This window comes from Danio aesculapii, chromosome 12 (assembly GCF_903798145.1).
Source record: "Danio aesculapii chromosome 12, fDanAes4.1, whole genome shotgun sequence".
Classification (NCBI taxonomy): Eukaryota; Metazoa; Chordata; class Actinopteri; order Cypriniformes; family Danionidae; genus Danio; species Danio aesculapii.
In genome coordinates this window covers 46,904,123-46,917,130 of record NC_079446.1, presented here as the reverse complement: position 1 = coordinate 46,917,130, position 13,008 = coordinate 46,904,123, and the positions used below count along the sequence as shown (strand labels likewise).

Here is a 13,008-nt window from a genome sequence, read left to right as displayed (position 1 = left end):
TCAATAATAAGCAAGTAAATAAATAAGCAAGTGAGCAGGCAAAATATAAGCAAGAAAATATATAAGTAAATAAATAAGCAAGTAAGTAAATTTAGTAATGCAAAGGTCATGCAGGTTGGAAGGACAGTGACAGGAGGGAAAAATATGACTGGCTCTGAATAAAATGTTTTCTGTCTGGGAGCATGATTGATTACTTTGTTAATCCCATAAAAATTACCAGTTTTTCTTTAAATAGTAAGTATATTATTTAAATATTATTTACTGTACTCACATCTCTGATCAATATAATATTTTTATAAGCATAAATGTGTTTTTATGCAAATATGAAGTTTATTACACACTATGTAAGTTCACTTTGTGCACTTGTTTAAGTTCACCGCACATGACAGCTGGTGTAAAAACCAAACTATGCATCTCCAAACCAGGAGCAGGAACTCTAACCTCAGTTACACTGAAAATATTCCTGCACACACATAAATCACAGAAGAAGAAAAACACTGAATATAGACTCCAAACTATATACTCAAAAATATAAAAGACACCCACACATTTAAACTTTGTGTCTACTTCCTTTGCTTCATATAAACTGTAATTCTTAGAAGCCACGTAAGCTGAAGCATGTGGATTTAAATCATATTGTAGTAATGTGGTCACAGTGGGATTTAGGGAGTGACAAAGTCAATACGTGGTTAACCACATTATACTATACTTGAACTCTTTTCTTGGGGGTTTAAACTGACTTTTAAACAGACCAGAGTAATTTACTTATTTTGATTTGTGTGATTAAAAGGAAATCTGTCAGAAATTATTATTTTCTAATGGTTTTGATAATCTATTTTATAACTAAAAAGTGAATAGAGACATTGATTGTCAAGCAGCATTACTTAAGCATTGAGATACATACATTTTCCTTTTTCTTTTCAGCTTAGTCCCTTTATTAATCTGGGGTCGCCACAGTGGAATGACCCGTCAACTTGTCCAGCATACGTTTTCACTGGGGAATATCCATACACACTCATTCACACTCATACACCTCGGACAGTTTAGCTTACCTAATTCACCTGTACCACATGTCTTTTGGGCTGTGGGGGAATCCGGAGCACCCGGAGGAAACCCACGCCAACACGGGGAGAACATGCAAACTCCACACAGAAATGCCGACTGGCCCAGCTGAGGCTCAAACCAGTGACCTTCTTGCTGTGAGGCGATCGTGCTACCCACTGCGCCACCGTGCTGCCCCAACTTGCATTTTATTTTTTATTACTGTATCTAGAGTGAATGAGCTAAGATATAAGCTTAATATTTTATTTTAAATTTGAAGTTTTGGTAATTTTGTTGTGCTTTCATAATTTACATGCATATGTGTTTATGTATTTGCATGTGAAAGTGTTTAATAACAGTTAACTTAAGCAAAACATGTTTTACTGAAATTATATATTCACTCACCGGCCACTTTATTAGGTACACCTGTCCAACTGCTCCTAAATGCAAATATATAATCAGCCAATCACATGGCAGCAGCTCAATGCATTTAGGCATGTAGACATGATCAATACGATCTGTTGCAGTTCAAATTGAGCATCAGAATGGGGAAGAAAGGGGATTTAAGTGACTTTGAATGTGGCATGGTTGTTGGTGCCAGAAGGGCTGGTCTGAGTATGGTCTGAAGAAAGAGAAAATATCCAGTGAGCGGCAGTTCTGTGGGCGCAAATGCCTTGTTGATGCCAGAGGAGAATGGCCAGACTGGTTCGAGCTGATAGAAAGGCAACAATAACTCAAATAACCACTCGTTACAACCGAGGTCTGCAGAAGAGCACACAACACGTCCAACCTTGAGGTGGATGGGCTACAGCAGCAGAAGACCACACCGGGTGCCACTCCTGTCAGCTAAGAACAGGAAACTGAGGCTACAATTCACACAGGCTCACCAAAACTGGACAATAGAAGATTGGAGAAACGTTGCCTGGTCTGATGAGTCTCCATTTCTGCTGCAACATTCGGATGGTCGGGTCAGAATTTGGCCTCAACAGCATGAAAGCATGGATCCATTCTGCCTTGTTTCGGTTCAGGCTTGTGGTGGTGGTGTAATGGTGTGGGGGTTATTTTCTTGGCACACTTTGGGCCCATTAGTACTAATTGAGCATCGTGTCAACGCCACAGCCTACCTGAGTATTGTTGCAGACCATGTCCATCCCTTTATGACCACAGTGTCTCCATCTTCTGATGGCTACTTCCAGCAGGATAACGCACCATGTCATAAAGCGTGAATCATCTCAGACTGGTTTCTTGAACATGACAATGAGTTCATTGTACTCAAATGGCCTCCACAGTCACCAGACCTCAATCCAATAGAGCACCTTTGGGATGTAGTGGAACGGGAGATTTGCATTGTGGATGTGCAGCCGACAAATCTGCAGCAACTGTGTGATGCTATCATGTCAATATGGAGCAAAATCTCTGAGGAATACTTCCAGTACCTTGTTGAATCTATGACACAAAGGATTAAGGCAGTTAGGGGGTCCAACTCGGTACTAGTAAGATGTACCTAATAAAGTGGCCGGTAAATATATATTTCAGTAAAAAATGTTTTAGTTTCAGTTATCTACTTTTTAAACTCTAAGCTGCTTAAAACGTAGAACTATTTAAAACTAATCAAAGTTTTGAATAATTTCTGAATAATTTAATCATATTAATTTCAAGTCTCACATGATCATGAAAGATTTGGAAAACAGTGCGTATGATTGTAAGGAATATTTTAAGCTAAACCTGTTTTTATATCTACATAGTCGATTTTATTTTAATAATTTTTAAATAATTGAGGATATAAATAGACTCTGTTTTTACCTTTGCATAAAACTGTAATGAAATTAAGAGTGTGGCTGAGTAAAAGTACTAAAAGATCTATTAAACACCAAAAGCAAGTAACAACAAAGTAAAGTTTCCCAAAAATAACATTTAGGCAGTGCACACTACTCAAATACTTTACATGTACAGAATATTATATAAGTACCAGTAAAGCAATTAGGCAGAAAACAATTGCTATACAGCAGCACAATATAGCTTAAACAATAAAAGCCGTCGAGTCAAAGTGAACATTGATCCATATTTGAGCAATAGCTGTTGTGCAATAATCAACCTACTTTCTTATTCACCTTTAAAGCAAACAAAAGTACACATGCTGACTGTTCTGAACTCTAAATTTCTGGAAGCAACAGCATATACAGAGTAGACAAACTGTAAAAAGAAATTACATTTTACTTTAATAACATACTAGAAATGTGGATACTGAGTTCATGCAATGACCTTGATGTGTGCGCGCGTAATAAATCTACATGCAGTCTGAGACCTTCAGTCAAGGTTGACCTGATAAAAACTCTCAAATAAGCACTGAACCCTCAAACTACGAGGAAAACAGTGCAGTTGTACGTGATTTAACTAACGAAACACCGAGGAAAGCGGCACGTTTACAAGGGAGGGAACGTCTAATCGGAGCATTTGTTCATCACGGAAAACTTAAAGTGCTGCACACTAACAGAAGTAAGAGTAGTTCATTTTTAGCTTAAATTTTTACTTTTTTACTAACGTTGTATGTTGTTAAATAATTCCTCGCATGTTTTTAAATCCACTGTTATTTATTATATGCGACGTTTGATTGAAATACCTAATTTAAAGCGGTTTAATTTACGATGTGCGCGTAGCTGTCACACCATTTAAAGATAACATTTTCTTAAGTCTCATATATGTTTACACTCAACCTAATTAAAACAGGAACTGCTTGTGGTCTAAATGAACCCAATGCTGTAGAATTCAGTGCATTCTGAAGCTGGCGGAATAAAATAAAATGCACACACACTTAATATAGAGGTGTTATTGTTATTTTTTTTTTATCATGAAGTTTCAGAAATGAACAAATGAATTCAGCCCCACGGGTGTGACCCAAGAGCACGCGCCGAGGGATCAGAGCTGCTTCATAAGCTGCTTTTGGGTTCATAACAAGGCATTGTTGGAATTGGGACTGTTGTTTATTTACTTCATTTCATGGGATGAAGATGATGATGGTGAACATTGTGAAAAGATCTCTGATGAAGATCCACAACCTGTCGCGCGCATCTCGGTGTCAGCTTGCTATCGGCGGTGAGTTTGCTATGGGACGCTTTTTTTTGTTGTTGTATTTTTATGACGTCATGAGGGAATGGACTTTTACATGTGTCCACTACATTGGCTATAAAAAAAAGTCCACTCCCTTCATCAGCACGTGTATCTGTCATATACACTGTGCTGTAATGAACATTGAAGGTTTAAGTTTGACAATTGCTTGTCAAAAGAAACTGTTGAGTGTGTGTGAAAGTCAGAAAATGTAATACTATTATGTGTTTCTATGTTAAAGGCTCACAATCAGACAGTTGCTGGGGTTCCTATGTTGTTCTGTTAGGGTGTTCATAGAAGATTCATATGGTGATAAATAGCTTGATTGATTTATTGATTGATCAGGATAGATGGACAGGTCTGTCTGTCTGTCTGTCTGTCTATGTGTCTACCTGTATATGGATCGATCTATATATCCATCCAGCCATCTACCCTTTGATAAGTAAATAATCAATGTAGCTTTTTATCTGCTAATAATCAGTTTATAGATAGATAGATAGATAGATAGATAGATAGATAGATAGATAGATAGATGTGGATAAAGAGCTTTATTGCTATAAACTGATTTCTCAATCATCATCATGTTTGATCTTGTCTGTTGTTGTGAGCTGAATGTTTGTCATAGATTATAGATAGATAGATGGATGGATGGATGGATGGAGAACTTAATTGATGGGTACATCCAGGCGTCTATCTATCTGCTAATGATCAACTGTCTGAAAAAATAGACAGACAGACAGACAGACAGACAGATCAATGTGTAGGTGATTAAAAAAACTTTATTATTTTAAAACGGATTTCTCAATCATGTTTGTGTTTGTGTCATAGATAGATAGATAGATAGATAGTTAGATGGAAAGATAGTTAGATGGATGGATGGATGGATGGATAGATGGATGGATGGAGAGATAGATTTATTGATTGATAAATCAATGGATAGATGGATGGGTCTTAAGAAGTCTGTCTGTCTATGTGTCTGTCTATATGGATCGATCCATCCATCTACCTTTCGACAATCAATCAATCAATCAATCAATCAATCAATCAATGTGTATATTTATCTGCTAATAATTAATCTTTCTATAGATAGATAGATAGACAGACAGATAATCTATATCTCTGAATCAATGTGTAGAAGGATGAAGAGCTTCATTGTTAAACTGATTTCTCAATCATCATGTTTGATCTTGTCAGTTGGTGGATCTATCTAGCTATCTAGCTATCTAGCTATCTATCTACCAATTGATAATCAATCAATCGATCAAAAAATAGACAGACAGACAGATCATTGTGTAGGTGCATCAAGAGCTTTATTGTTATAAACTGATTTCTTAATCATCATCTTCATGTTTGATCTTGTCAGTTGCTGTGAGCTGAAGTCTGTTTGTGCGCATGTGTGCGCGTGTGCGTGTGTGTGTGTGTGTGTGTGTGTGTGTGTGTGTGTGTGTGTGTGTGTGTGTGTGTGTGTTGCTGCTCCAGGTGTGCGTGGGCTGTCTTCAGTGTCTGCGAGAGTGTGTGTGGTGGGTGGAGGACCTGCAGGCTTTTACACGGCACAGCAGCTACTGAAGGTTGGTTATCAGTTCTTTCATAAAAATAATACTGGTACAGGAAAACAGAGAGATTTAATCATGCAGTATCTCTTTTGTTTGAGTATTCCGGCTGACTTCATAACCAGAAGCTTTGCGTGACAATCGACCCTTCACAAAGCCCCGCCCCTTTCTCAGTTTGTGCAGTGGGGAATAATTTATGCACAGATTACGTATTGATTTCAGATTCAGTATGTAATTTTATGCAGATTTTTTTTATTTTATTTATTTATTTATTTATTTATTTATTTATTTATTTAAACCATGCCTAGTTAGTCTTTCTGTTTTGTTTGTCGGAGAAAACAGCATGCAGTGATGGAGGCACAGAATATCTGAGTTGTGATTAGCTGAATAGCCTGTCAGTCAAACAGCTGTCAAGGAAGTTTTTAATTAAGTTTTAGGTGTTAGATATATGGAAAACGTCCATCAGCGTTTCATATTTACCCCAGTTTGATTTCAGTATATTTGCAGATCACATGTTTAATGATATGTTTTAGTATGTTTTACAGCGGGGAAAATAAGTATTGAACACAGCATGATTTTTCCTGGTTAATATATTTATAATCAAAGTCCCTTTAAGGCAGGTCATTTCACTTGGTGGCCATCTTTGAAATGCCTCTCGGGCAGTATGCTCGGGCGTTCTGTCTGAATGGAGAAACATCAAATTCTCCAAAAATTTTCACCAAGCTTACGATTTCAAAACATTTGAATCAAAATCAAAATCAGCATTTGTTCAGGTTGCCCGAGCTAATGCGCATGCGCACTTGAAAGGAACAAGATCACGACACCAACCTTATTTATGGCCGTTCTACACATGATCATCCTCTAGATCAGGGGTGTGCAAACTCGGTCCTGGAGGGCCGGTGTCCTGGATAGTTTAGCTTCAACTCTAATCAAACACACTCGAACATGCTAATCAGTGTCTCCAAGATTATCTAGAAGCAGGTGTGTTTCATCAGAGTTGGAGCTAAACTGTGCAGGACACCAGCCCTCCAGGACCGAGTTTGCCCACCCCTGCTCTAGATATTGATCGTCAGACCGCACTGCTCTACTGAAGTAACTCACAACTTGATCTTGATGGTGAATCTCCTCCAGAAATGACAGCGAGTCTTTGTTTACAAGTTTGTGGGCGTTTAAGTAGTCGCTGTCATGTAATGTGCGTTTGACAGGACGGACTGTACCTCACGTTTGCTTCATGCAGATTACAAAAACTTATGTTTAGTGTAGTGTCGTGTGTTTATTTACAGGTAGATATTTTTTAAGCTTTATTTGGATATATTTCTTATGTCTGTGAAGCAAGTATTCGCTGAGATTCGTGGGGTTTTTGACCACAAAAAACTGTCCAAAAAGCACATGTCTGGTCTAAGCTTTTCCCCAGAGAAGTGACAGTCTATAGCGATTGATGATTGGCTCCTGTAATAGTAGGCGGGGCTTCGTTCGCCATATTGATCGTTACACTTTTCCCCATTCAAAACTACACGAGTGACATGTCTTGTGTATACTATAGTCTTTGTTCTAATGGAGCTGTTGACATGAAATTGACCCAGATTTTGGCAAATGCCCAAATGATCATACAAATGGAAAAAATAAGAAACATTTCAGAAATATGAATTCTATATAATAACAATGGAATGAGAAGGAGAAAGTACAGAACCACTGAAATGTATTTAATATTTTCTATAAAAGGCTTTTCTCCTGCATGGAGAATGAAGTCACATACATTGCTTAGGTCAGATTTTATTTTCTCAGACTTATTTTCTCAGAGTTATTTTCTAACTACGGCTAAACAAGTGTTTGTGGGTCTTGTCTATAAACTCTGATCTTATATTTTCTATTAGATTGAGTTCAAGTGATTGGCTGGGCCATTCTACAGCTTAATTTCCTTTCTCTGAAAGCATCTGAGAGTTTCCTTGGCTGTGTTTTGAATCATTGTCTTGCTGAAATGTCCACCCTGGTTTCATCTTCATCCTCCTGCTAATGTAGATGTTGGACTGAAGCAGCTGATATTCATTTACACTGAGGAAGAGCAGAGGGTTGCTGAAAAACTACTGAGAGATTTCAGCTGCTGTCTGGGCTTTTCTTGCCTTTTTACACCTCCCATTCTTCATGTGTTCAACATTTTTTCCATTTCATCTCTATCACACAGCTTAATATCTAAACTAATTAGCCTTGTTTTCTTTGTATATATGGATCACTGTAACCGTTACCAACATCTAGTAAGCATTTCAAGTAAACAGCACCTTTTCGAAGTATGATTTCTGAGAAAAATGACTTGTTCAATACTTAGTTTACCTGCTGTACTTGATTCCCATAGTTCATGCAATGACAATATTTCAACATCACAAGTTTTGAAAAGAAGAGAGCACATTTCTAAGAATCACACAGTGTTCTGGCTCCAGCAATCAGACCGCAGATGAGAAAATGAGTAAGAGGAATTGCAGGTTTAACCACTAGGGATTTGCAAAAAAAACAAACCCTTGGAGGATTTACAAGCTGTCGTTTAGTTCTGGTTCTGTTTAAAAGAAGCACACTGATCACTTTTAGTCTCTCATGTGTTGTTTACTGAATTTTATACAAAGAGCTTGTGTGTTTATGATTGTGAAGGCAATCTTATCATTTTTTTCAGGCTCGACAGGATGCAGTCGTAGACATTTATGAGCGTCTGCCGGTGCCGTTTGGATTGGTGCGCTTTGGGGTCGCACCTGATCACCCTGAGGTCAAGGTCAGGATGTTGTGTGTTTATTTTGCATGAAAAAAATGCATTTACTTTCATAATGATTTCAATGTGGTTATTAATAAATCTACATGAATACAGTTTTTTTCCATTATTAAAAGGTAAAAAAATAGCATTATACAGTTGAAGAATTATTAACCCATTCCCAATTTCTGTTTAACGGAGAGAAGATAGTTTTCAACACATTTCTAAATATAAAAGTTTTAATAACTCATCTCTAATAACTGATTTATTTTATTTTTGCCATTATGACAGTCAATAATAATTTTGAAGCTATTAGTATTCACCTTAAAGTGACATTTAAAGGCTTAACTAGCTTAATGGGTCATTGCACAACAATGGTTTGTTCTGGAGACAATCAAAAGAAAAATATTGCTTAAGGGGGCTAGCAATATTGACCTTAAAATGGCCATCATTACACAACGATTTGCCTAATTACTCTAACTTGCCTAATTAACCTAATCAACATAGTTAAGCCTTTACAGGGCACCTATTTTACCCATTTTTCAAGATTTAATGTGAATGTGTCTGTACAGTTTCAGCTCAAAACACCCATCAGATTATTTATTATACCTTATTAAATCTGGGAAATTTGAGCTGTCATCACATTGTAGTTGTTTTTGTTGGCTGTGCCTTTAATGCAAATGAGCTGGTTCTCCCCACCCACTGTTCCCATGTGCATGTCAGAGCTGTAGTCTTCGCATAGATAAACAGCACAGTGACAGACAAGAATGAAGCAGATCTCCATTACTACAGTAAGATCTTTCCCAACTGTTATTTGATATATTTGCTGTGGAGTTAATTCAAGCCTTTCTGCAATGATAAGTCACACACATAAAATGTGCACGCATACACACACACACAAACACATTTAACTTGCACTGTTTTTGCACGACAAAAGTGACAGGATACACATTAATGTCCACTGCTGTATGGACATCTATTATAGTAATGTACAAAAGAAACCTGATGTAACGTCCACAAACCTGGATTGAAGCCTTTTCTTTTATAATTGCACTGATACTATGCAGCTGTGGTGATAAATTAGATAGCGATTTTAACTGCATTACAAACATGCACTGCTTTAAAAACATTTTAAACGTGTGAAACTCATTCTTGATCACATTTGATGATGACTGATGATCACAGAGAGCTCAACAGATCTTTTAATCCCAGTTGATTGCGCACATCCTGTCTTGTTGATATGATTATACTGTAGAGACATATTAATACGTGTCTGTCAATCAATTCGGTGGGCGGGGAAACCGAACTCCTACATCAAGTTGCGGTCGGCCTCAAAATGGGAGGGATTTGGATCCTATTTTAACCTCAGGATATTTTAATAAAGAGACTTATTGTGTTTCTATCGCTCCAATATGACTGTGGACACACTTTACCTGCACTCAGCTATGTCCAAACAGCTTATAAAAGATGATTTTCATCATAGGTGCCCTTTAAATTGCTTTTTAAGCAGTTTTACCTCTTCCCAACAGGGAAAACCATCAACAATCATGCATGATTATATGCTGTCATGGCTTTATATTATTATAATGGAAGTCAATGGGGCAACAACAGCCACCAAGATAATGAAAAGTTAATCAATTTGAACAATACACAATGGTTAAACGTACAACGGCAAACAGATACACTCAGTAAATGTTAACAGATTAAAATAAATAAATGAAAAAATATCAGAAATTAGTTTCAGTGCATGTTTAGTTCAATAGTTTGGATGTGATTCAGAGCACTCCATCAATGTGGTATATGCACAGGGACGTTTAATTTTAAGTCAGCCAGTCCAAGCATTTGTGTAGAACTGTTGCACCATTACAAAACCATCACGTTTAAGATCTGATTTCTTTAAAAATCAGCGATCTTCACTGCCTGATTAATATACAATATAAAGTGGGTCTCAGACCGAACAAGAAGCACTGCATTAAGCTACATTTTTCCATGTCATGTCTTTAAAATATGAACATTTATGTTACCCCAGTATTTTCAGTGGAGTTTCTGCGCTCGCCTGCTGCTCCTCACGGCGCTAGTGCTTACACAGTCTTTAATCTCATTTTATGCTTGTACATCTAAATGAATGCTTGAGTCTAATGATAGTACTTTAATCACATTACAACATCGATGCTGTAAAAGGAGCCGTATGAAATTGAAAGTAGTTACGTTAACCTTTCACCAGAAGTTTGACGTTGGCTGAAAAACTCAAGCTCTGCATTGATGGAAAATGGAGAATTAAAAAAACGTTGGGAGAAAGTTTGGGTTTAGCAGTAGACAAAGTGCTAATTGTGGCCTTTAGCACAATGAGTATCTTTCTTGGTAGAGATTCAGGCTCCAGACGGTCCTGTGTGGGTTGTTCTAGAAGCAGACAGGATAAATGTGCCATTTATTCGGTCTCCCCTTTATTGCCAGCACAAGCATTCCAATGCCATTCCTCTTACAGTGTTGTTTTGAAATCGAAACAAGTGTTCTTGCTTGCCCTTAACTCTGTGTTTTCCAACACCAGTCCATGGATTTCAGCAAACTCTGCTTTCAAAAATCAAAGCAAAAACACAAATTTTAACTTCAGTTTTTGATTCAATTTCATATTACTGATTATTAAAGGTCCTGTGAAATTAAAATAAAGTTAGTTTCAGTCTGTAAGTTTTAACTCAATCCAATCATTCATTGTCATCCCCTTATTCCGGGGCTGGGTTGCGGGAGTCTTAAGAGAGAACCCCAGACTTCCCTCTTCGCAGACACTTCCCCCAGCTCCGCCGGTATGGAATAAAATTACTGTTATTAATATTTTGTACGTAAATAAAAGTCACACATCCTTAATTATAAAATCGTAAAGGAAAACGAAGCGAACTCGTAATTTTACGAGGGTACAATTTCAAAATCTGCGATTAGAACAGACACAGATACGACATTTTCTTTGTCTGTTTGTAAATGACTGATAAATTTACGATGGATGTATTTTACAAACACGAAATACAGTTGCACCACGGACACGAAGTCCTGATTACGAGTACGAATCAAACAGCGACACTCCACTGCCAAAATTACGTCACCGCTGTCACAGGCATTAATAAACAAGCGATTTGTGCGAATGAGCATTTGCATGTTTGACACGCTTAACGCACGATTCACTTGAGTGCAATGTGCAATAACAATTTTTTATACTTTATAGCTTTACAGTGCGTGCGTCAAAGATGTAGTCATTGATGTAAGCCTGCTAACTGATCAAATAACAGAATATGTAAACTTAGTTTATATATATATAATTAAATAATAATTATATTTATATAATTATAATTATAATTATAAATATATTATATATAAATAATAAAAAGCCTGGGTGCTGGTCCACAGAGGGCTCTTATTTTGAGGGCTACATTACGAGCTGAGATATCGTTGACCAATCAGAGGAAAATGGGCGTTTCAGCACCGCCTACATGTGTTTAATGTATTTTGAAGTCGTTTATCTATTTTTCTAGCCTAAATTAAAAAAACGAAAATCGAGCTAAAATCTCGTTTTTTGTGAGCGAATGAAAAACGGTAAAACTGCAGTTTTCTTCATTTCCCTCTTTTTGTTTGAAAACGGATATGGATTGGATGGAAGATACCCTGATTGTTATGTTCTGTTATTAATATGTTCATGTTATATGTTCACATGTAACATGTTAAAATAACTCATTTTAAAATTTTAATTGTATTTTAAAATGCAATATTTAATGTGTCAGACACAAAATACACTCATCAATTAGTTTTTTTTTTATTTAATAATAATTTAATATTAATCTGACCAGTTAACCATTAATATCCGATTAAGGAGCGGCGGTTGTCGGTTAGCAAAATTAACCGAAATGAGCATCCCTATTACGGGGGTACTGCTTTCCAGTGCAGCCTGTCTCTTTCCTGTTCTCAGTTATGCAAACGTGTGAATAAACGTGTAAGAAATACACACATATTAACTGTCATTTTAACATGATCAATAGATTTTTCGTCAGGCCTTTGTTTATAATATACAGCGTAGATTATAATATAATAAAACAGAGAGATTAAACCTTTGATATGGACCATATTTCTAAAAATAAGCTTGATAAGTTGTCTGTAGCAGGGTAGTGTTGACGTCACAGGCGAGCGCCCCGAAGGCAGTGTAGTCCGTTAGTAGCCTAATATTAGCTTTTCAGTTCTTGCGTTTGCAAATCCAAAAGTGCTCAAAGTTGTTTTATTGTGTGAGGATTATCCGGTTGGACAAAACATGTAAGTGTAATGAACTGTGTTTGAACACAGAGCTTATTATTTGCAATCTTCGAGCAAGCCTATGGGAAAATCCTATAGGGATTTTATCGAGGGAACCAGTTTTATGCTAGCAGCCGATTAGCCTACAAGGTGACGTCATAGTTCTTCTATAGTTTTTGGTGGAATTGATGAACTCGCAGATCTGGGTGCACCGGTGAAAGGATCTAGTGGACTCAAGACAGAGGTGCTGAATGAATCTAAGCTGTTTTTCAGCCTTCCTAAAGCACATAAAGCAGAAGCTAGTCTCTC

General features: G+C 37.0%; 1 protein-coding gene across 3 annotated transcripts in view; it reads left to right on the top strand.

Moving 5' to 3' along the window:
- The first annotated feature begins 3,297 nt into the window (after positions 1–3,297).
- fdxr (ferredoxin reductase) overlaps positions 3,298–13,008 on the top strand; it is a 53,219-nt gene continuing 43,508 nt past the window's right edge. The window contains exons 1-4 of one of the 3 annotated variants that reach the window (XM_056468964.1): positions 3,298–3,537; positions 3,896–4,134; positions 5,626–5,714; positions 8,359–8,454. In XM_056468964.1, the coding sequence (XP_056324939.1) occupies positions 4,044–4,134; positions 5,626–5,714; positions 8,359–8,454 (276 nt within the window). In that variant the 5' untranslated portion in view covers positions 3,298–3,537; positions 3,896–4,043. The remainder of the gene's footprint in view (positions 3,538–3,895; positions 4,135–5,625; positions 5,715–8,358; positions 8,455–13,008) is intronic. The other 2 variants (XM_056468963.1, XM_056468962.1) reach the window with 2 other exon arrangements.